The 24,886-nt window shown below is 35.3% G+C and overlaps 1 protein-coding gene across 1 annotated transcript in view; it reads right to left on the minus strand.

Moving 5' to 3' along the window:
- EDIL3 (EGF like repeats and discoidin domains 3) overlaps nucleotides 1–24,886 on the minus strand; it is a 218,633-nt gene that overhangs the window by 79,721 nt on the left and 114,026 nt on the right. Inside the window, 1 exon segment of the mRNA XM_032676101.1 lies at nucleotides 8,471–8,584. Coding sequence (XP_032531992.1) covers nucleotides 8,471–8,584 — 114 coding nt within the window.

Raw genomic sequence — 24,886 nt, forward strand, 5'->3', positions numbered from 1 at the left:
TCATTTTATGGAGAATCCTGGTGGCCATAATGTAGCATGCTTTAGCTACTGGTTATTTCAGTCATTCTGCAGCTGATCACATTGTTTGCTACTCTATGTAGGTCCTTTTTTTTTTTTTTCCACAATCCAATATTTGATCTGAGAAGTATTAAGCAACTTGGTGGTAGCAAATCATGTTAATTGTTGTCCTGAAGACTAATCCTACAGGCAAGACCAAATCAGTGCTTTCATTCCTACTGGAGGAATTAATCAGCATTTCTGCTGAGACAAGGCAACTGAGACAAGGAAACAGACAATGCATTCCTCTTTCTAGTCCATCACAATGCAAAATGAAACCAGAAAATGGAATCTGCAAACCCCTTTTTAATTTTTGTTTTAACTTCAGTAGACTTGGAGAACACATAGTGTCAGGGACTATTTCAGACAGTTTTTGTCTATTACTAGATAAAAAATGAAAGTCACAAGGTTTGTAACTTCAAGGTGTCTTCTAACTACAGAATGAAACAACACATTTTCACCCAGATCTCTTAAGTTTATAAAGCCATTCAGCTCTGAAATCTGATTAACAGGAGGCATTTATCTCCACAAGTTTGCTTCACAGATTTAAAACAAAACAAAATGATCTTCTTGACCTATTAACATTCTGATTTCTGAAGTATGACTTCAAACCAGCTAGTAGCCAGTGTGGTATTGCAGCACTGAGGTGAAGGATACGATTAATCTTGTTTCATGCGTTCACATAAAATAATGTATGTCAAAGGCAACATCTTCACCAATTTGCAGCAGTAGCAGTTAATGAACACACAGACACTTTCAGACAAGTAAACTTTTCAAATGATGTTGTGTTAAGCTTCAGGTCTGCAGGAGGTGACAGGTTTGCCGACAAAGGAAAATCATGTTTGTGGGTCAGGTCTAATGAACAGATTTTGCTGGGTCAGTAATGGATACTAATGTACTCATCAGTTCAAAAGGGTAAAAGTTTTGTGCAATATTTTTCTCTAAAGAAAATTTCTAACTACACTGCATTAAGAACACTTAGAATTAATACAAGACATTTAGCATTAATACAAGAAAACAATCACCAATACGAAGGAAAATCAAATCAAGAGTAACTCAGTCAGCTCTTCTTGACAAAATAGTCTATCATAGTTGTGAATTTTTAAAGTTTAAACTCTAATTCCTTTAAAAAGTCACTTGTACCTTTCAGAGTCCCTGTTTATAATCATTATGACCAAAACACTGCATAGCCTTTCTCTCTCCCTGTTGCATTGCCACTGAATTTTCTGGACCTGCTCATCTCCTTGCAAGTCCTCGATCCTCTAATGGGATGCAACAAATGATCATGGTGGTGGCTGGGGACTAAAACAGCCATGACCTCCCCAGCACCAGTTCTCCCCTCCTACGCATCTCACATGTTACCGCACCAGCAACGGGAGCTCTGCCGGACCTTCCATCTGTCCAAAGCAGCAGAAGCTGCAAATCATCCCTCAGTGGGAAGCTGATCACTGAACATATTACATTTACTTCTGAAAACTGCAGGTGGGAGAGCTGTGCTGAGCCTGGAGATTTTATTCATTTAGGGCTAATGTAACTGTGTTTTGTTCCGTGTTTTTTTTTTCTTTCTTTAGTTCACACGGATTTTCATCTCTCTCAGCTTGGCTTGGATTCCAAGACTAAATGAAACTCCAAAGAGTGAGTCAACTTTCAAACTTTCAACTTTTGCAAGGCTTATGCCATATTCACTCAGAATTCTACTCTGCGCCTGGTTTGCTGCAAAGACAATTCCATTATGAGGAGTTTGTACAGCCCTAAAGATGATTTTATTCTCATTGCTCATTCCTGTGTCCACCAAGGGAAGCAGCAGACTAGACCAGGCTGACTCATCTGGCCAACCACCCTCCCTGATTTTATTTTGAAATAAGTAACCTATGTCATATAAACAATGTCTTGAAATAAAGTATTTTCCAATTTTACCAGTACCCAAACAGAAAAAATAGTCCTGCGGCTTGGCTATTGGGAACTTTGTTAAACCTACTGCAGCTGTAAATTATATATTTAATATATCCTTACATATTTATATGTAATATATACCCTTTAATGTATTATAGTTATCAGTGCTTTTTCATTCCATACTTTAAGTGATTTTTAGTCATAAAAAGCTACGATTTGTTTTGAGCTTGCTTCTACAGGCTGGTCTTTATTTCTTTTATAATACCAATCCCTTACCTGCAAATTATTTTCATTTCTGTGAGGACATAAAAAAAAGAATATGAATTATTGACCATGACAGGAACTTAAGAGCTTTAGAGGCTACTTTGAGAATAATTGTGTGCTGTAATTTTTCTTTCAGGGCTTAGAAATGCTGAAATATTCATTGTCACAGGCTTTGCCACACATAAAAATTCTCCCAACAAAAGAACAGTGGATAATATTTATAAGATAAGTGCTCTGGTTTTTGTGAGTGTCTGTGATTCTATGTTACTGGAAAGGTAGGGTCATGTTGCTTCCTCAGTAACAGGAACAGACAAGTGGAAGACAGGTGGAAGGAATCCCTGGCTCCTCTTTACTGAGGGTAACTGAGGGATACTGTGAGGCAAGGATGACACACTGAGAAAAGTAGATTTGTAGAAAGAAAGTTGTTACAACAATGTGGTTCAATCTAAAGTCAACAATACAGGGTTGAGTTAATATTTTGGTTATTGACGCAACCCAAAATCTACTATTACACTTGATGATTCGTGCAGTTAGGAGACATTTAAATGTGTAAAATATTCGTGTTGGGCCTTAAAGGCTTGCCTGAGTATTTTACGAGATTCTCTCAGGCATATTCAGTAAAGATTGAGTCCTCCACTGCCTAATCAAAAGAAGACATTGAGAAATTAGTTTTCAAAGGGAGACACTACTGTGCAGTACAACTGCAGCAAGATGAAAATGCACCCAAAGGCTCAGGGTTGAGGACTTTGTTTTAACATCAAACACTGAGAGATTAGTCTCATTTTCCCATTCTTGCTGAAAGGAAGAACTACAATTCTGATCTGCTGAGCCCAACCTTGTGCCTTGGATGGAATGCCTGGACAAGGATGGTCTGCAACAGGAGAGCTGAAGAGTGCTTTGTTTGAAGACTCAATATTAGAAATGTTAAAACTTTAATTAATATTGCCCACTAGGTCATTGAAATGCCTGGGAGAACATTTCAATGTTAACTATGTGTTATGTCATTTCTATAGTATTTTTTGCCTCTTGGCACTTCCACACCAACACACTACACAAAAATGCCTGACGGACAATATTCACAAAATGGTGCAGACTCAGCAAAACCCATCATTTTCAGTAAGGGATTCAAGATGGGTTTTGTCTAATGCAAATACAGAAACTGTGTTCCATCTATGACTACCTAAAATAATTAAAATATACTAAATATTTTAAAATATATTAAATATAATTAAAATAGTTAAAAATTTATATACATTAAATATATAAATACGCATAAAATAAAATATATATTCTATTATAGATAAGATATAACATATATAATATATAATATGCAATATAGATTAAAATATATAAATATAAAAATAAAAATATAAATGTATATAATTAAAAATTTGTATAAATATGTACGTCATTCTTACTACTGACATTTAGCATGTCTTTCAGCATTAATTTAACTTCTTAAATAATTTTTGGTTTTATTCTTATAACATGTTCAAAAAAGGACAAATTACCAAGATTGAGTTGAATTACATGGCCTAAAGTCAGATTTGACATGTAAAAGTTTTTCCTCCTGCACTTTCAAGGTGTATTTCTGATATATTTCTGTTCTGAGATATTTCTGTAATCCAGGGAGCTCACACATGAAGTATTACTATTAGCTTTGTATTAAATGGACACAATTCTTTTAGGCACAAATTTTTTTCCATTCTTCCTTTTGTCGGACATTAACCAAAAAAAAATATTTTCTCCGCAGTTAATAATACATGCATACCTATAAAATCTCCTTAATTTTTCTATGGAAGTCCTAAATTTGTCATCTAAATAAGGATAAACAGGAATATACATATTTACTGCATTTTTATATGTTGTACACTTGGTGAGTAAGCTGAACAATTCTGGCTTTTAAATATTATGATTTTTGAAGCGAAATAAAAGAAGGAAAAATATGAAAACTAAAATAAACTCTTCTCTTTGCCTTAAATATGAATTAAGAACACTTTCTACTCTCTTGATTAGACCACAGCCTAATTAACATTCTTTAACTGCTGTTAAGTCTTGATTTCATGCCCAGCCTCTGTCCCCTGCCATTCTTTTGTACCAGCCCAGTATCAGTGTGCCATTAATTACCTTTTTTTTTTCTTAATTATTTTTTCCCTGGGCCAGTTTTTTCATTCTGTGTCCAGTTTTGGTTTACAGCCATTTCCAACTTTATATATAACACCAGTATTTCAGCTCATAAAACTGGCAGATGTTCCAAACAATCAAGAATATGCTTAAAGCCAAACTTCATATTGCATTATTCACACAATTAGTCAAACTGATATTTTAAGCTATAGGAAAAGTTAGGTCATCCTAAATCTCATTCAAAGAGGTTGTAACAGTGATCAGTCATTTAGGGAACTCGAGTCTGTGCTGATTCCCAGCAGGTAAAGTGTTTCACAGTGTGAAAATAAGGTGGAGGTACACTGCTTAGCAGGATTTCTGATATGCTAGACAAATAAATGGTGCATATGTCTGAACGCAGTATCCATCTACATATGGACATGTTGAATACATAGAAAAGGAGGTGGAGGGGCATAGTATATGTAAAAAAAATATTTACAGTTAGTATCTGATCTAGATCTTTAAACGAAAAAGCATGAGAACGTTTTGCCATATTTTTAATGGCAGCAAGTCTTGGCATTTAGCAAATCACAAGCTTCAAAATGCACAGTAATGATACTATAGGGTTGCCCATTGTATAGTACCATCTGTTAGAATAAAAGAAATAATTTAAAAAAAAAAGAAAAAAAAAAAGAAAAAAAGTGATCAAAAATTACCTGTGGAACTGCTCACATATTACTGCAATTCACTACCCATGTTGCTCATAGGAGATTTTAACAATACAGATCTGCACCGAATGAGGCAAACAGCTTGACATTGATGAAAGTGGCCCCCTGTTTGCTTGCAAGAAAATTCTGTGATCCACAAATAAAAACTCCAGCCCAGGAGAATCTGCCTTGGAAGCAATACTTATTTATGGATAATCCAGAACTAAGGAATGGAGATAATCATAACTGATGGCTTAAATTCACCACAGAGGCAAGAAATTGGCTCAGGGAGTGGAAGAACAGAAGGAGATACAGCTGCATCAAGGAAATGCTTAGGCCTTGCGAAATGTGGGAAGTAATATTGAATTAATACAGTTTAGATTTTTCATTCAGAGGATGGGGAAGGTGCTCTCTTCCCATTCCATGTTTACTAAATATTTGCAGGCAAATTCTGTGGAGACCAGATATCCTGTGAAGTATCTCAAAAGGGTGATAAACTTATTTCAGAACGGCTGAGTATGTTTTGAGGCTGCCGGTGGTCTCACATTCCACTTTGATTTTGTCTCATCCCCTGCTTTCCAGCAAATGAGAAGCAGCTGGTTTAAATATCATTTATGCCTGAATTGCTAAAGATAGTTGTATCAAGGATGGAAGGAAGGAAGGAAGAAGGAAAGGAAGAAAGAGGAAGGAAAGAAAGAAGGAAAAAAGAAGAAAGAAAGAACAAAAAAAAAAAAAGAAAGAAAGAAGGAAAAGAAGAAGGAAAGGACCTGAGAAAGGAGAAGAAAGAAAGGAAGAAGGAAAGGAAGAAGAGAAAGGAGGGAAGGAAGAAGGAAGGAGAAAAAAAGGAAGAAGGAAAGGAAGAACAAAAGTAAGAGAGAAGAAGAAAGGAGGAAAAAAAGAAAGAAAGAAAGAAAGAAGGAAAGCTACCAAGCAGCCTTCCCTCTTATTTCAGTTCCTGGGACTAGTTAGAAGGATTTTGGGGGGTATCCCACAAGGGCTCTCAGGACCTGAGTGTAACAAAACAGTTGTCTCACACCTGAAAGTGCCACATGTGAGATAAAATGGAAGGGAACTATTTAGAAGATTAGCTAAGAGGAATTAAATAGTGGAAGTAAGGGTAGAATTAAAAAAAAAAGAGGGAAAACTTAGCAGGACCACTAGGAAAAACAGCCTGGCATGAACTACGGAAGCTATTGAGTAACATGACAAATCATTATTACAAAGCACTGGATTTGGGGCTATTACTAAACTAGATAAACTATTAAAAATGCAGTTTGAATGATGCATTTTTTCTTTTTATTCTAGATGTAGAATATTTTACATATTCTATGATGTGGCTTAGCAATCTTTGAGCTTTGTGAGGTAATTCTGAAACAGCAATCAGTAATTTACATAATTAGTATAACAGTATTTAATTATATGATTACTGTAAATATGTGTAAAACTCTAATGGTGTAATTATAATGTGTAATAACTACTTGTAATTACATAATTAAGTATGATGACATATCCAAATTTCTAATGGGAAAAATAGGATATTTTCAAGCCCTGACATAGAAAATGGTATAGTGCACAATTATAGTGTGGCATAAACCCACAAGTCTCCCTTTTTAATGCTAGCTGTGCTAAAACTACCCCAAAGTAGATGAATTAACCAAAGTTTGGAAGCCGTGCCATAGTGTTAGTGTAAATGTGTTGACTTTCCTGAACATGGGCAGCTCAGTGATTACAATCCGTACAAACAGGTGTTTGCATGTGGTAGACAGTGGAGTGCTGAGTCACAGTTGCCAGCATTTCTCTACAGAATTATCTCCCGAAAGACCATTTCATTATGTATATTGTATGTACACATATATTTGTGCCAGTATAATTCTTCCAAAATATGACTCAGAAAGATAGATTGTAGGTAGTTTTGTTTTGAATTACAAAATTAGTATTTTGAGTTGGTATTTTGAATTACAGAAAATTTTCTCTCAAAAATAGAAATATGTAGACATACATTTTGTAATTCAATAGCAGAATTCTTTCACAGTTTCAATAAACTTGAAATTTCTACTTTTTGTACATGTACACCTTCTGTTATATTCTCTCAAAAAATCAGTATAATATATGAGATATGAAACTTCACGCATGAAATAACTTTTACATATACATCTGTAAAAAAATTAGAAATATAAATAATAGTTGATGGTTCAGAAAATGAAATGATCACTTCAAGTAAACAGCTCTGACTTCCTCGTTTCTAGCATAACAGGAGATTGGATTATGTGATCTATTATCTGAGCAATGTTCACCATGCAGCCAAAATATAGAACGGATAACTCTGAAGAGATGGATGAGATTCCTGGTAGAATTCCAAAATGGCAATTCAGTTTCACCTAGTAAGGAAATGCATGAATTGCTTCAACAGCAAATTTTGAAGAAAACTTTAATAGATGTTCATTTTTTTACAAACTCTTTGAGGTAGCCATAGAGACCCTGAACTACTCAAAGCAAATCCTAGTCTTCTGTTTCTCTCTAGGACTATGTACACATTATGTTCAGGGCCTTAAATCTTTTTTTTTTTTTTTTTTTTTTTGTGGTATGCAATCTGAGAATTCATTGAAGCTACTTAAAAAAGCTCACATCTTATCATTTGTGGTTATTTCTTCATCCTGTTTTTGTCTCCCTTTTCTCCCATACATCCACAAAGTGAACACAGGAAAAGGAGTCATATTTTCAGTTTTGTTGTGGTTTAATTTGTTTAGTATTCAACTTCTAACCATTTTTTTCTTCTTACAGTATTTCAAACTCAAGAGCCTCTAATATCTGTTATTAACTTTTAAGGTATATAACATTTAATTCCACGGCAGTTTATTCTACGTCTGTTATTTCTGGTCTTCGAGATTACTTGGTCTATCACACATGAAGAACTCTGTAGTAACAACTTTAGGAATCAGACCTTTATGGTGCATTGAGAGTCAATGTTACCGTAAAATCATATGAGATCTGTCCCAGGACAGATCCTGGAGGAACTCCATAGATGATTTCTCCATAACTGAATGGTCCAAATTTCAGAGGCTACAGACATGTCAGAAAAAATAATTTATATTTTGGCCCTGTTCTTACATTGTTGATATCTGCTAATAATTACTGTTGAAGCCAGGATATTTGGTGAACACCTTGTGGAATTTTTCTACTTTACACTATTTAATCCTTCTTCTTGACTTTAGATAATGATTTTTCATTTTGCAAATGTTTCCACATATCAGATGCTTTACTTGAATTCAGATTAGGTCTCTGAATTTCCCTCCATTTTGAAAAAAACAAGATTGGCTATTTTGAGTATTCTGGATTTGTAATTTAGAGAAATATTTCCATATTTCCATAGTATATTAAAGTTTTTTTCTGCAAAAATAAAATATATTTTATTTATTACCATAGAATTTACAAACATACGTACTTACTCTGTTGACAGTTTCTTCCCATAAATTCACCTGGGCACTCACAGGAATAGTTGGCAACAAGATCTGTACAGATTCCGCCATTCTTGCAGGGTTCAGATTCACATTCATTCACATCTGCACGAGGTACATGGGATATGTCAGCATTAACAGAGAAAAGGTAAAAACGGTAAGCACATGTTTTAAAGAACTAAAAAGGAAGCGTTATTATGTCCCATTATACAATATAATTTAGTGTTTTGCTCAGGGATTTCCACTATAACTTCCAAGAGGATATCGGGGCAAAGTCACAGTTTGGCCTTAAAAAGACAAACTGAAGTAGTTCTAATGGATTAATCAGTAGTGATCCCTGCAACTTCAAGAAGTGTAGCTACTTCTTTATCAACAGATGCCAATTAAGAATGTCTCTCAGTTCATCTTAATTCATTAAACATGTAATTGACAAAGTTGTTTAACCGTCTAAAAAATTTCCTCTCTGTGCATGAGTTGGTGGGCAAATTGAAACTAATTTCCATCTAGAAGCTTGCAAATTTTGTTAAGTTCAAAGACAGAAAAGGTGGGTAATTTCACTTGAGTTTCTGTCTTCAGGTACACTTTGTGAAACACAGCGAGAATAACACTGTCCTGGTGTTTTTCAATGTAGTAAACTTGAAGTGCAATATAAGATTCTTTCAAATGTGATATGGTATTTTTCAGTCACCATAAATAAGCAGAATGAAGGATAATGCCGTATCATAAATAAAATCCTCAGTCTCTGCATTTATTCTGCATGGAGTAGAAACAGTTTGTAAGGATTTTATACATCATTGCCTCAAAGGGCTGCACTGTTGCTAGTAATATTTGCAACATGGTAGATGATATGGTAAATACAGTAGATAATATAGTAGATAATATCTACTGTAAATCATTGGTGAGTGAAACGCCCTATGAATTGAAGTCATAATCCTTGTTGTTGTGTTGTTGTGTTGCTTCTGTCCTTAAAATGTAAATCAAGTTTGTGCTACACACACAAAAAATAAAGAAGGTGTTAAAAAAAAGTCTAAATCTTATGCAGTACAGCTTGTGCAGAAGAAGCAGAATTCAGTTGCGTCAACAAAGTTGCTTCATTTTTGGTAGTTTGAGCATGTAACGTTTGTACTTTCAATTTGATTTTTTTTTTCATTTACTAATCGTGTATGTTCAAAACCTCAATGTTTTAATACACTTGACAGGATAAGCTTCCCATTTCTGTGAACAGAAATGCAGGAACAGACCTTCAGCTAAATATGAAGGCTAGTTCCAATTGTTTGAACAGGAAAAAATTCAGATTTTTATACCAAAATTGATGATGGCAACTTATCTCTGAGCTTCTTTTTAGTCTCTGAATGTTTTACTATTTCTTGCTTATAAAGATATCATATTAGGGCTTAATAAAAAATTAGAGTTAGCTGAATTTCTGTAAATTAAAAAGGAAGAAGAGGAGTAATAGCTTAGAGTACAAGAAATAAAATCTGCCAAGGGAAATGACTGAAGAAGAGATCTGCTAAGTTCTAAATTAAATTCTTCATATGTATTTATAAAATTTAACAAGATTCTTCAGCTTCCTATTTGCCTTTTTAAGCAAAGTCCATTAGCCTTACATTTTTATTAGCTTATTAATAATTTTAATACAGGCTAATATATTTGTGGGGAAAAAAAATATCAAGGTCACGGGGAACTAAAAAACATTACATGAACATATGAACTATCTCTTCCCTGGTGAGATACAGGTGGTATTTATCCTCTTAAAAGCTTTTCTGTGTAAAGATAATATCTTCTTGACTTGTTCCCCCCCCCCCCCCAATTGCATTTTGAAATATGTAGGAGAAAATACACAGGTTTCCAAAATATTTCATACTGTCTTGTGGTGGTGGAGAAATAAAATGAACTTGAAGTACCAGTACTCTCAAAGTAATCCTCATATTTCATCCCCATGGAGCAACTAGCAATGATCAGTGGAGAAATATGGAAGTTTTCCATTACTATCTTTGTTATTTGGCTCCAACAATGATTTTTTTCCCAGTAACTTCAGAAACTTCAGCCCAATTAGTTCAAACAAATGTGTCACAGAGAACTGCAGGCTCTGCACCTCCAGTGATCCAACAGCGCCCCCTGCCAACTGTGATTAGAACTGCACTAAAGGACAGAGAAGTATTCAGACTTTTTTTCTTTTGTTTGAAGGGGACTTTTTTTTTGGGTACAGGACTATTGTCTAGTTTTTTTGTGTGTTCTGTCACTGTTCTTGCCAACATACATATATCTTTTAATATAGGGTTGTTATTTCTTCTGGTTTTTCCACACTTCCTCGATTAAAGCCCCTAATTTTGTATTTACAATTGCTGAGAGAGAGGAGTTTGGTTTATCTCATAACTCATCCTCTTTAACAAACATTCCAGTCTCTTCAAACTGAGACACAAGATTTGGTTTTAGTTCAGGGCAGATTCAGATCAGATTTTGAAGTGTTGTTCAAGTAACAATCTTACACATTGCAGTAACTAAAACACAGAAAGCTATGTATTGCCAGAGAAATCAGAGTTCCTCACAGAGGTAGCTAGAGAAATACAGAGTGAAATAGACTCATTAAGAGGTAAAGTCTTGAGGGTCCAGGTTAGATAAAAAGAACCCAAATCTCAAACAATTAGAAAAAAAAATGAAAAAAAAATTTAAAAAGGAGGTAAAGAAAACTCAAAAGAACTCCAAACTATAAAACCCCTACCCCCGTGCCCAAACCCCAAGATTTCTGTACCGAAGGTGGATCTGAGATTGATTTGATCCAGGAATAAGGAAACATTGATCATTTTCTGAAAATAGATTGTTCCTTGAATAACAGCTTGAAGAGCTAAGAGAAGTGATAGGAAGTAAAGGCTATGCTGAGGTTTCTTTTATGCTGAAGAGGGTTAAATTTACATTTCCTATCCTCTAAAATCAATCCATAACTACAAAGCCATTAAGGACACCTCTATCTGAGGCACAGCTGTGGTGCACCCTGAAACACAAATATATGCCAGAAACTCTGAAAGTAACAGAGAACTTGGCTATATCACAAAGTGATTTGGAGAATCATCAAGAGGTAGACTTCTGTCCTTTTGTCTTCCTTTGATGGATTCTATATGTATATATAGTTAATATATACTCTAAGTATTTAATAAAGCATAAATAAAACCTACCACTCTACTTGCAAATGTAATATAATTAAAAATATTTAACACTAATTTTGGACTTTACCTATTCAATACAGTCATATGTGTTTTCCTGAAAAATTATCCCACATGGAATAAGCATATAAATTATTTAACTGTTATAATAAAACTTTTAACTTTTACTTATGGTCATTTAGATTCTTCAGCAAGCTACTTGGTATAAAGCTGAGTTTTTATAATGAAGAGACCAATAAGCTCAATTTACCTGCGTGGGTTTTTTTGTCAACACATCCTGTGTTTTGGCTGCAAATACACAACAGTGCCTTGTTCCTGTCCCCTGCTTGCTTGTCCTTTACTCAGCCCAAATTCCTGATTCCTGCCATCTGGATGCTTGTTTCTGATCCAGGACTGCTTCTTGCAGTACAGACTTCCTGATGTTCCCTCCTGCTAACAAGCACGTTCTTTCCTTATTCTTTGATTTTGGTACTCTTTTTGGCTTCTGGATCACACATGGTCTGCTTCTCTCAGCTCTTACTCATGTTTTAAGTCAGTCCTCTATAGGATAGAATGGTTGGCCCATCATACATACAGCTTTTAACTTCAGGAGTTCTTACTGGAAGTCAGCATGGCCATTAAAAAAACACTGGTTAAACATAACTTTTATGCTTTACTAACATTGTAAATATTTTTTTCCCCCAAAATAAAGTCAATTTAGTATATAGAATACAAATACCTCTGTATCTTAACTGGCTTCTGTGGGGACCCACAACCATACACTGGATAAAGATCAAGTCATAATCTGAGAAACTTGACACTCCCTCCCATCCCCCAAATTTTAATATTCTTAAAGAAAACCAGAAAACTTCCCTATCTGGTTCTTCTTCAAAATAAATTTGTTCACAACTAACAATATGTTCAAATATCTCTGGAAACTGGTGTGGTATAAGGTGGAAAAACAGGTAGCATGCAACAATTATCTTTTAGTTGGAGTTTAGTCCAGACTACTCTCATAGATGCTTGATGGCTCTCAATTGATTTTAAAATAGCATTCTAGATGTTTTTTCTTTATTGTATATTGATCCTCAATGATTTAAGTTATTTACATGAAGAAGTCCTATCTCAGTAAGGTCACACAAAATGTTACTTGCAGAACTTTGTAATATCCTGTTATTATTTAAACTTGAGCTTTCAGACAGTCAAATTTTCCATTATTAATTTCCTATTAAATACCATGAAAGTCAGCTTACATACTATTTTTTTATTATTTGTACCAATTCTAATATTTTTTATGAAACATTAAATGATAAAGCTCCATTAAAAAATATAAACTATGTTGGTTCTATTCTGACTCAAGAGAAACAATAAAATTTAATATGACTACCTTAAGAGCAAGCTACTCAATGATACGAAAAAATTTGAAGGATTACAGCAATTCATGTATAGAAGGACATATCTTCTATAAGAGTAGGAGGATTCTGTTAAATTATTTACAAAACGAAAAAAACAATGAAAGCATTCTTTCTCATATTCCTACAGATTATTAAACCCCACCTAAATTGTAAAGGTGTCCTAAAGGAGGTTGAACTTGGTGGTTTTTTCTCAAAAGATAATAAGTAAATAAATGTATTTAAACAGAATAAAAAATCATCAGAAAAAAATTTGCACGACAATCTACAAATTTTTGACTAAAAGATATGGAAAATATAAGTAATTAACATGATAATTTATTTTACACTTTTTAAGTATAAGTTGAAGAAAGTTTCTAACCTTACTTCTGAATAAGTGTTTATCTGTAATTCGTATAAACAATACTTCAGCTTCTATTGTTCCTTGATTTAACCAGGATTATAGAAAGACAAGCATTAGTATATTACTGGCTCAACCCTGACATGAAACATTTAAAAAGAACTGGGGCATATTCCTGTGAAATATGTGAAGTTAGTACATATTATTAAATCTGATCTGGATATATTCAATGCACATTCAACACAACACAGATATCTCTTAGAATTCAGTGCTTTTATTGCTTTTTCAAAGCTAGTTTCCTGACCACAGTAGGCTCTGAAAGCACTGTGCCAAAAAACCTGCAGGAAACTTGAAGTATAATGTCATACTGAAGGAACTCACGGTTCAGATATCCTTATTATCTGATCTTCAAAAAGAGAATAGTTTTACACTTGATACAAAAAAGTACAAACCTCTTGCTCCCCACCCTTAGAGGCTAAACATTGCAATACCCCTACTCTCATAATTCTATGTATAGTTTTCCTCGACCTGTGAGCATTTGGTACAAGATCCTGTGGTAAATATCCTCCAGAGTACTCCATCATGAAGTCATCTACTAGAATTTTTCCTGAAACATTCAGTGGACAAGGGATGGGCTATAGATGTCATTTATCTTTGAGATGGTGCCCCACAACATCCTTTTCTAAATTGAAAGAATGGATTCCATGTAGGTGGATGAGGAATTGGTTAGCTGGTCACATCCAGAGGGTTGTGGTCAATGGTTCAGAGTCCCAATGGACATCAGTGACAAGTGATGTCCTTCAGGGGCCTGTACTAGGACCAGTATTATTTAATATCTGTGTTAATGACACAGACAAAGGGATCAAGGGCACCCTCAGCAGGTTTGTAGGTGACCCCAAGCTGAGGGTGCAGTGACACACATGAAGGATGAGGCCATCCAGAGGGACCTGAACAAGCTCCAGAAGTGGCCCCTGGAAATCTCGTAAGGTTTGACAAGGCTGGTGCTGCACCTGAGTCAGAGCAACCCCTGGGATCAATCCAGGCTGGGGATGAGCAGGTAGAGCAGCCCTGGGGAGAAGGACTTGGGGGTGCTGGTGGGGGAGAGGCTGGACATGGCCCAGCACAGAAACCCCCTGTGCCCTGGGCTGATCCCACAGCGTGGGCAACAGGGCAGGGGGGAATTCTGCCCCTCTGGCCCCTCAGGTGAGACCCCACCTGCAGAGCTACCTCCAGCCCTGGGGGCCCAGCACAGCAAGGACATGGAGCTGCTGGAGTGAGTCCAGAGGAGGCATCAAGATGATGAGAGGGATGGAGCAGCTCTACTGTGAGGAAAGGCTGGGAGAGTTGGGATTGTTCAGCCTGGAGAAGAGAAGGCTCAAGGGTGACCTGACTGTGGCCTTCCAGGACCTGAAGGAGCTACAAGGAAGACAGAGAGAGACTATTTAGAAGGGCCTGGAGTGAGAGGACAAGGAGGAATGGCTTCACATTGACAGAGGGCAGAGTTAGATGGGATACTGGGAAGAAATTCTTGTCTGTGAGGGTGGTGAGGCCCTGGTACAGGTTGTCCAGAGAAACTGTGGCTGCCCCATCCCTGGAAGGTCAGGTTGGACAGGTCTTGGACCAACCTGGTCTAGTGCAAGGTATCCCAGCCCATGGTAGGGAGTAGAATGGGATGAGCTCTAAGGTCTCTTTCAACCCAAACTATTCTGTGATCCTATTAAGAAGAGAGTAAGTCAGATAAGAGAGTTCCTAAAGCTGTGTTCTGAACTCAAAAGAAACATTCTAATTAAATGAACATTGGAAATAAAAATAATTCCTGGACGTAACTCAGATTTTTTTCCTTGATGGTGCATGAGTGTTTGAGACACCTTTGTAATCAGCAATATACATTAACACCTAAATACATAACAAAAATAACTTTGGACAAAATTCAATTGCTCCTATCTAGAGTTCCTTCAGAAACTGCCTCTTAAGCATTCTTACATCATTTTTTTCAAACAATTTTATCTCTTCTTAGGCTTCTATAGACTAATTTACACATTTTTAAGTATGCCTATGAAACTAGCCTTCTTAAAAAAATAAAAAAAATATTGCTACCTTCTAACAATCCATTGTTGTTTCCCATCCTACTGTTTCTGAAATATAGTTAGGTCAACTTGTTTCAAGAGAAACTGGAACATATAGCTATAATTCTGTTTAATTTGATTCATAAAATATCAGAGGTTCTGAGAAACTGAAAAGGAAAGAGTATTTTGAAGTTTTTTTAATTGACACTTTCTTAAATTTAGTGTGGCAAGTAAAAACTTTAATTTTGACAAACCGGTATTTTTTATTATGACTTCTTTTTCCATCAGCTAATTTATCATCTTTTCCACCTATAATTTACATTTCTGTTCAATGTAAATCTGGTATAGTTTCAGTGAATGAGTTGTGGCATCTATCTATAAAATCACAGTTTAAAATAGATTTATTTCCTATAACATTTCCCTACCTTTCTTTGTGTTCTGCAGTGGCACTTCCCCTACACAACCCTCATTTAAAGAAAAATTCAAAACTAAATTTAAAGTTTTGAAGTGAGTACATTTCTTTACAGTAGTAACTATAACCACAGTTTTCAGAATGCTAAGATTAACTAACTTAAAAAAAAAAATCAAGAATAAAGCACGATTAAGTATTTTGCAGAATAATTTTCCACTTTAAAATAAGGCCAGTAAAAAAGGTAATAACATCATTAGCCTCTGTGAGAGGAAAGTACAGGGGCAACCTTTTCACTGTAAAGTTTATATACCAATCCAATACATGTATTTAATCCTTTATGCGCTATGCACACTTTGTAAGGTGGTTTTCCATCAAGAGAGCACATTAGACTAAAAAATTATTTTCAATTGTTTTACCTAGAAACTAATAGAAAATTAGTAAAAGAATTATGAGAACAATTTCTTCACAGTCTAATGGAAGCTCCTAGAAAGAGTATAAAGGTGCTTCTTTACTTCAGAGGATTTTAAATAGGCTAGGAGCTTTACAAGAATCTTTGTAATAGTATCTTGTGACATTCACAGTGATATTTGTGACATTATTTTCATACCTTTTTTTTTGTATTTTTAGATATTTTCTATCCCTATTTCAGTTTTGAAAACTCATAAAATAGATGATACAGAGAAGTTCCACTCTGCATAGGTGTCTACAGCCTGCCTTGCAAAATATTTATATTTTTGTTATAGCTGCTGAAAAGTTATTACAATTTTCTCTGTAGAGTCACACTTCCAACACTGGACTATGTCAGTATTTCCTGATATTCTATTTACCTGTTTAAAAGCATATTTAATAGCTTTTCATCTGATGTAATTTAAATCTAATATTATTTTGGCATAACATAGTCAAACCCTTTCTTATTAGTCTTAGAAGAGTTGGTACTTTAGAAGTTTTAATATACATTGAATCAGATTTTTCATTTTTAATTACTTTTAATGAATACTGATATGAAAACTGTCATTCTATTGAGTAGCTTACCATTTAATTTTACACTGTAGATGTCTTCAGGATGACTATTCCTAATGTTTCCAATTAACCTTATTAAAGTAATTGTCTATTTACATAACAAGCATTTGACAAATAATTTTTAAACTCTAGTTGAAAAAAAATCTTACTAGAAGATGAATCAACTTGTGAATCATTTTTCATTACAAACAATGCTCTAAAAATCTCAGCTTCACAAGTAAGCTTCAATTATCCGGCATTAGACTGTAATCTCTAATGACTGATTTGTTAAAACAGTGTAGGTGGGCACGTGGCAAGAAGTCCAATTATTTTCTGAGCAAGTCTGACCCTAAATCAGTAAATTAACATTATTTTCCTTCACATATCCCCAAATCACTGTATTCTTTCAAAATGCAGTTGTTTATGCATTTCAAAATAGAGTGAGTGTAGGGTTACATTATTTTCATGTGAGTAAACAGTCATGGCACATGTTTTTAAAAATGTTTTTAGACCAACAAGTCCTGGAGGATATGATGCTGGATGTTCTAAAATGCTGACAACAGATGGTTATATTTGTTTACGTGTCTGTAGTTGACATACACAGGGTGAAGTATATTCAATTATGGTCCATCTATATAAATCCCATTTAAACTATCATAAAAAGTTGCCTGTGGGACTCCAGTGCAGTTACATTGCATAAGTGCACATACATGTACTACATAAAGGTAACTCCTACTCTCTGCTAATAACTTTCAAATTCACACTCATAGTTGCTCATAAATATATTCATGTTTTACAGTTAATGAATCTTGTTAGATTTGATCACAGGAACAACTAGCACTGTAAACAGGAGAACAGATTAATAAATGAATGGATGGCCTAATAAAAGATTAACTGAACATCTGTTATTCACTATAGAAATCACTATGTTAATTATAACTATACATATATCCTTAGTCCAAATATTCATACATTTGTTTACAGTATATGCAGAAGAACAAGAGAAAAGATCTGGCAAACTACAAGTTGGTCAATGTCATCTGACAGCTCTGTTATCTCAGGGTACATGCACTCTGATTGTTCTTCATGTTTGACAGAGTTATATGCCCTGCACTAAAAACATGTCTTAGAACTGGAGTTTGTATTTATGGCAGCTGATCCAGACAATGCCACCTTTGCTTGATGATCACATCAAATAAGACCTATCCAAACAGGTCTGTGCATTTTCCACAACTATGTTTAGCAGCTAAGGATTTGCCTTCCAGTCTACACTCATAATCTGTACCATAATCTAGAGCTGTGGGTGTTACAATTCCTGTAAAAATCTCCATTTTTGCTGAGAGATAGGAGGAGGTTTTTTCTCTGTTAGAGCACTGAAACCAGAACTAAGCATTGTAAACTCCTAATTTTAGATTTGGGCAAAGGCTTTTTTTACCTTTCACTCTTTTCCTAATTTTGGTGTATGCCTTTGCAGTATTATTCTGAAGCTCCCTTAAATATTAAATATCACTGACAAAACAAATAGAAAAGATGAGAAGAGAGCAGATTAATTTCTCTCTAACAATGAAAACTGCTGGTATGGAAAAGAATATTGCTTTTAAGTAAACTCTAAAAACTTCATGAGAATAATGACTGTAAACGTAAAAAACTCTGCTAGGTACATGAAAGGATAACACAGAATACATTTTCAGAGCCAGATGCCACCTTACTGCCTTGCGTAGAAGATAAAATGAAACCTGATGAGATTACAAAATGCCCATTTGCCCATTGGAATGTTTTATATCAATTTCTAGTACGTCAAGTCCTCGGAATTTTAGACTACCAGACTGTTTTCTTTTAGATTATTTTAATCCAAAGGGATCTGGTTCTTGTGCTCTCAGACTGCTGTCACACAAAGTAAAGCACTGTAAGTGGAGATGATCAAGAGATTTTTTTTTAAAAAAATACACTCCTGATTCAAACTAAAACACTCATCCAGATGACCTACAGAAATAATTGTATATTATTTAATACATCAGAATAAATGCAATCCAGGAGAATATCCTGGGTATTCATATACAAATATGACAGCACCGTGAGTTTTCTTGAGATATTCTATGAATACGAAGGGAATTCATTTGTAATGCAGACTAGTGTATATTAGAGTATTATCTCATTATATTGAGCTTCAGGCCCAAGCAGTGTTTTTTCAGGTTTTGTACACACAGGTAGTGAGTCTGATGCAATATCCTTCTCCACCTCTGTATAACACTTGATCACAAAAGTGTATCCACATGAAAAAATACTGCTTATAACTTCAAAGGAGTATCTTACACTAGTGAATGTACCTCTGGATCTTCCTTCTAAAAAGTTCTTTGGCTTTTTCAAACTTCTCACTTGGTCTGTGGTATAAAACCAACCCCTGATGACTCAATTTGTTTTCTTTCATTTTTCAGAAAAATTGCCATGTGAATTGTTCCAAACAATAAGTCATAGGATTTTTAGCTAGTTCAATGAACAGTGGAGATATCAATATTCTAAACAGCATCAGGGTACTGCACAGCCTTAAGCCAGCATGAATTCCTAACACAAATATAATATTTTAATTCCGTGTCCTTGACACAACTACACATACGGATGGTTGAGCATAGTAGTTCTTACACTAACAAGAAAAATATCTGAATTACAAATCTCCTCTTTTTTTTTTTTTTCCTAAGAGCTGCTTCCTACACAGATGGATCAGACTGTGCCACTGTGTGACAAAATTCTAAATGATGAGTGTTTTCTCATTAAATAGTGAGATTTCATTTCAAGATTTAATTTCAAGATTTAATTTATCTTTATTATCTTTTTCACAGGAATATCTGTAAAAAACCTATGGGCAAAACAGGGACCGAAAGCAGTTCTCTCTTTAAAGATGTGGGGTGGCTGTGTTATCCTAAAGCACCACAGTAGCTGCAATTGTCTTATAAGTTTCTGTGTCTACCTAAATGGGCAAAAAAAGTGGGAAGAAGGAAAACAGATACTTTGTCCAGCCACAGTTTTCATGTGTTCTTCCTCTAACCATCCATGTCTCTAGTATGGTTTATCAATTGCTTGGGACTCAGTGTACCTTCAGCAAGTCATTACAATATTTATCGTATAAAAGGAAGAATGCATGATGTAGACATTACAACTGGATAACCAGTATTGAATTTAAACTGGACTCATTATTTATTCAATATAAGCTTGTATGTGCAAAGTATCTTCATCTGCTACCTTTTTAATGCAGAACATGAACGAATTTAATTTCCTCCAAAATCAAACAGCAATTTCTGTATTTTTTGAACATTAATTTCTTTCCACCATAAAAAAAAATACTAATCCTTAAGGAATATAGTAATTAATTAATGGGACCCACCTACAAAAGAAGTTTATAATGACTATTGACAACCTAAGTGACTTATTAACCATACAAACATACATCTTCTTAAAAGCACAATTCATTAAATAGTTCAGTCAGTGTATCATAAGAAATGCAGCCCTCTGCTCAATATCCCCATAAAATGCAAAAACAATCTGGAAGGTCTATTTCCTCCCACTATTACACCTTATGAAAGAAAGTTAGCCATCACCAAAGGCTGTTCAATAAAAGCCTCAGCTATATATCCACTTCTGGTTAAAATAGGGGAAAAAAAGAAATATAATAACGCAGCTTGCAAAAAATGCCACATGAAAAATATAGAAAGAACTGTAAGGATCTTGTAACAAATAAATGATACTGCTTTATTTTCAGAACAGGTCATTGTGGCAGCAAAATACACTACAGAACAAAAAAGATTTTGAGAATGACACCAAGAAACCATTTAAAAGTTTGAGAAAAACTATCATGTGAAACAGAAAAGGCAACAATTTTGATTAGTTGCGTAGAAGTAAGAGAGTGCATGACAAATGTCTGCAAGATAATAAGCGGTGTACAGAAAACATTCAAAATCTACTTTTCTTCTCATCTTATAACAGACAATGACTGAAATGTTTAAAGAAGCTGAAAGACAGCAGGTTTGAAAGTGAAAAGGGATATTTTTCAATCTGCTGCAAAATTAGACTGTGAAACTCAATGCAATGCATGAGAAAATTTTTAAGATTAGTAATTCATCAAGAAAAAAAAGCTATTTGAACTGTGTATGAATCAAAAGACTAAGCAGTGCTATGCAATCAAATACTAAGACGAGTGAAAGAAAATTGGCACAGATATTATACTTCCAACCTATGACTTTAAGCCAATCTCTGGTTCTTACTAAATGAAATAAAATCTTCCAAGTAGGAGGCAAGATATGCCCCACCTTTTCATGACGCCTTCAGAGACGTATCCAGTATTGTTCTATTACCTAAGGTTTAATCCTTTTCCTCTCTAGGCTTTATGTAACCTCAGCTCAAACACCTTCTGCTCTAAACAAGATATTTATTTGAACTGCAAGGAAAACAAACACCCTTTTCCAATAGCCCCAAAATTGTTGTCACTGTTGCTCAATCTCACCACACATTTGTCGTAGGAATATTCATGAACAAAATTTTCTCCATTTTCAGTTGACAAATCTATAATTTTTTTCCTCATTAGAGCCTTTGTTTTTTCCAGGCAGTTCCACACAAAAGTTTTTTTTCTTTTGCGAATGGGGCAAACATTTACTGTGTTCCTGCACTGTTACACAAGTTCTATTTTAGTCCCTTTACACAACTTCTATTTTAGGAACATTTTACTGACTTTTCTTCCAATAGCCTTTGATGGCTATTTGCTTGTTTTATTCTTTATTGGTGATCTCCCTTATGTGTCTTTCAAATTATCCACTTCCTCTCACATTTAAATTAAGCAAGATTCTAGAAGGTTCCCAAGAGATCAATGTACATCCTTCCTCCTTCATTTCTTGTCTGTGCTCCTGGTCAAACACAAGAATAGTTTTCAGACTTCATCTCTACAATGCTTACAGGAACAAGCTTCCTAGGACATACTTATATGTGTAACTTTCTACTATATTATACAGTTTATTACTACTCCATCAAATACCTTATTGATAATATAATTTGTTAAAACTACGCATAGAGCTAATTTCTATGAAAATTACCCTCACTCTCCCCAAAATAAAAAGGAACACCTGAGTTAAACTGACAGTGCCCCACACAGACAATTCTTTCCAATGGAGAAACCATAGTAAGTGTTTATCAACAGAGCCATGGGATGAACACCTGGTGTGGTGCAACTGCCCAGTACATTAAATTTGCCCACTTGGCTCTTGTGATGGCTGGCTTGGAACAACCTGTATCTGTGTGAGATAACAATCGATTTTAGCCTTCAAAATAAGACAGCTGCATGAACACCATCTGTGGGGAATTGTTTCTGGAGTGCTGTACTGCCACACCGCAGCGAGGAATGGTTTGGTAGGAGCACTCAGCCACTGCAACACACAAATTCCACATCACGGGACTTTCTGCACCTTCTCCACACATATTTCTTTCTGAAAAGTCACTATAGTCACTATAATTCTGCACCAGGGAGGAGCAAGCCTAGATCTACGGAGAGGCTTGCAATGAGGTGCTGGAAAGCAGTGCCGGAACCCTAGAGAACGGCTGGAGCTGTGTCAGGGAAGGTTCAGGTTGGATCTCAGGAAAAGGTTCTTCCCCCAGAGGGTGGTAGGGCACTAAACAGGCCCCACAGGGCAGTGGTCATGGCCCCAAAGCTGCCAGAGCCCAAGAATTGTTTGGACAATGCTCTCAGGGGCAGGGTGAGATTCTTGGGGTGTCCTCGGCAGGGCCAGGAGTTGGACTTGATAATTCTTTGAGTCCCTTTCAATTCAGGAGATTCCATGAATCTATGGTTTGACTTTGCTGGTAGAGCTGAAGCTGTAGATAATGCATCATGTCAACTGCTTGCCATGTTATGGCCACTGGCCTTTCCAGTTGCAGCTGCACAGTTAAAAGCAGCTGTCTTATGAATAGTTGGGATGACGCCTCAACACACAGTCAAAATGTGAGTGGGTGCTCTGCCACACGGCCCCCACCTGTGCAGTTTTCCAACACATTTGTGTAGCAGATGTGAATATCACAGGCCATCTATGGTGTGGTGGTAGGAAGCAGAGAACTCAGTACAAACACTGGGAACGGTTTGCTTACATTATTAAATGTGTTTGATTAATAACCTTTATTCTTGGAGTGCAAGACATTTAGTTATGTCTGACAGAGTTAATGATACTCAGAATATAAAATCACATGCAAATCAAACCACTAAATCTGAACTCTTTATTGTTTCAAACTTGAATTTTCCTAGTAGGATCTCTGTCATCTCAACAAGTTGAGTGGCAGTCAGTAATATATACTGTGACTAATGTTTCAATTTCCTCCTTTTTCCAGCTGGCAATCTCTGTCTGATAATCACAAGAATGCATATTGAATGTATCTTTCAGTGTTCTGGATTTATTTTTTATTTCGTCTGGAAAAAATGTCCATTTCATTCTTCAGGGTATTACCATGGACTTTGTCTTGTTCTAGGCTGTTTTAATACAGAATCAGAGGATGTTTTGAGTTTGGATTGTAAGAGACTTTAAAGATTGTCTAGTTCCAACCTCCCACCTCGGTTTCAAACCTGCCCAGGTTTTTACCTGAGGCAGACTTTCCTCTCCAAATCCTGGTTACTTTATAAGCCTTGAAATGGGAAGTTTGGTTGTTTTTTTTTTTTTTTGCCACTGGATAATCAGAATCTTTTCAGACAACCATTGCCAATTAATATCAGTTTTGTATTAAATCAAGAATATGCAATCAGTGAAACTGCTAATGATCTCTTTTACAATTTACATATTAATTATTTACATGGGTAGGAGGTCAACAAACCTCAGAAATATTGACAGGATGTTTGTTGAAGTGAATAATAGCTTTAGGAATATGTCTCAACTGCAAAATCAATCACCTACCTTAATTGATTTCACAACATAATATTAGATATGAAGAAATCCAAGATAAAAAGCCTTGTTCAAGAGAATGATAATGTGATTTTTGGAATTCTTGATGTGTAGAAGAAGAGACATGCTGTACAATGAAGTAATTTTAATTTATCTTTTTATGATAAATTCGACAGACTTCTTACATGATTTACAGTGAGTTCAGAATTGAATTACCAAACTTTATGAAGCTGAGGAATTTGTATCAAAGGAACTCTGTGAATTGAGCTAAAGTGATATAACATAAAAGAGTCATATTAAGTCCACCACTGAAAATTCCATACTTCTCCCTGATTTTGAGACCTCCTTGGCTGCTTCTCACAGCTCACATCCTTAGAGAGCCTCTGAATACCTACATAGTGCCTCTGATTTATTACCAGATCTTAAATCAGATTTTCTGAAAAGGGCTGATTTTCATTGTCCCTCAAAGAGTAATTGTTCATATTAAACTTGTCTTCTCTCAAATATCTTTAGCTGCCTCCATGGGTTCTGGTCTCCCCTCAGTGAGCTTGGATCAGTTGAGTGAGAGTTTTACTTTGTTCTGAAGTTGATACAAATACACTTTGCTGATTACCAGGATCATTTGCTAACTGCTACATATCTCAATATTTTTGAAAGGATACTGGTGACCCAGGAAACAACTACGATAAAATCACTCCATAATATTTTCACCAGATTAACTCAGTGGAACTGCCTACATTACCTACGTAATTAACTGAGAGAGTGAGTAAAGTTAATGAATTTGAATGTCTTTGGGGACACTTTCCATTGGGTATTTAAGGGACATAACGAGCATTAAGTAGTTAGTTGAGCTGATCTGCATTAGTAGTTAGTTGAGCTGGACTGCACTGACACTCCAAATTATAGACAAGTATCTAAATGGAGCAATTAATTCAGATAGGCTGGATTCAGTACTTACTCACCCTGATCTGAATGAGTGAACTAATCTTTCACATGCAAATGGAACTAGATTCTTGAGTTTTACTTGAGTTTTTATCTTCTGAGTAATGGTTGGCTTCCAAATGCAGCAATAATTTGAGATTTTAAGAACTACGCTGCTCTTAGTTAAAGAACCAACTCATGCACAAAATAAC

This window comes from Chiroxiphia lanceolata, chromosome Z (assembly GCF_009829145.1).
Source record: "Chiroxiphia lanceolata isolate bChiLan1 chromosome Z, bChiLan1.pri, whole genome shotgun sequence".
NCBI lineage: Eukaryota > Metazoa > Chordata > Aves > Passeriformes > Pipridae > Chiroxiphia > Chiroxiphia lanceolata.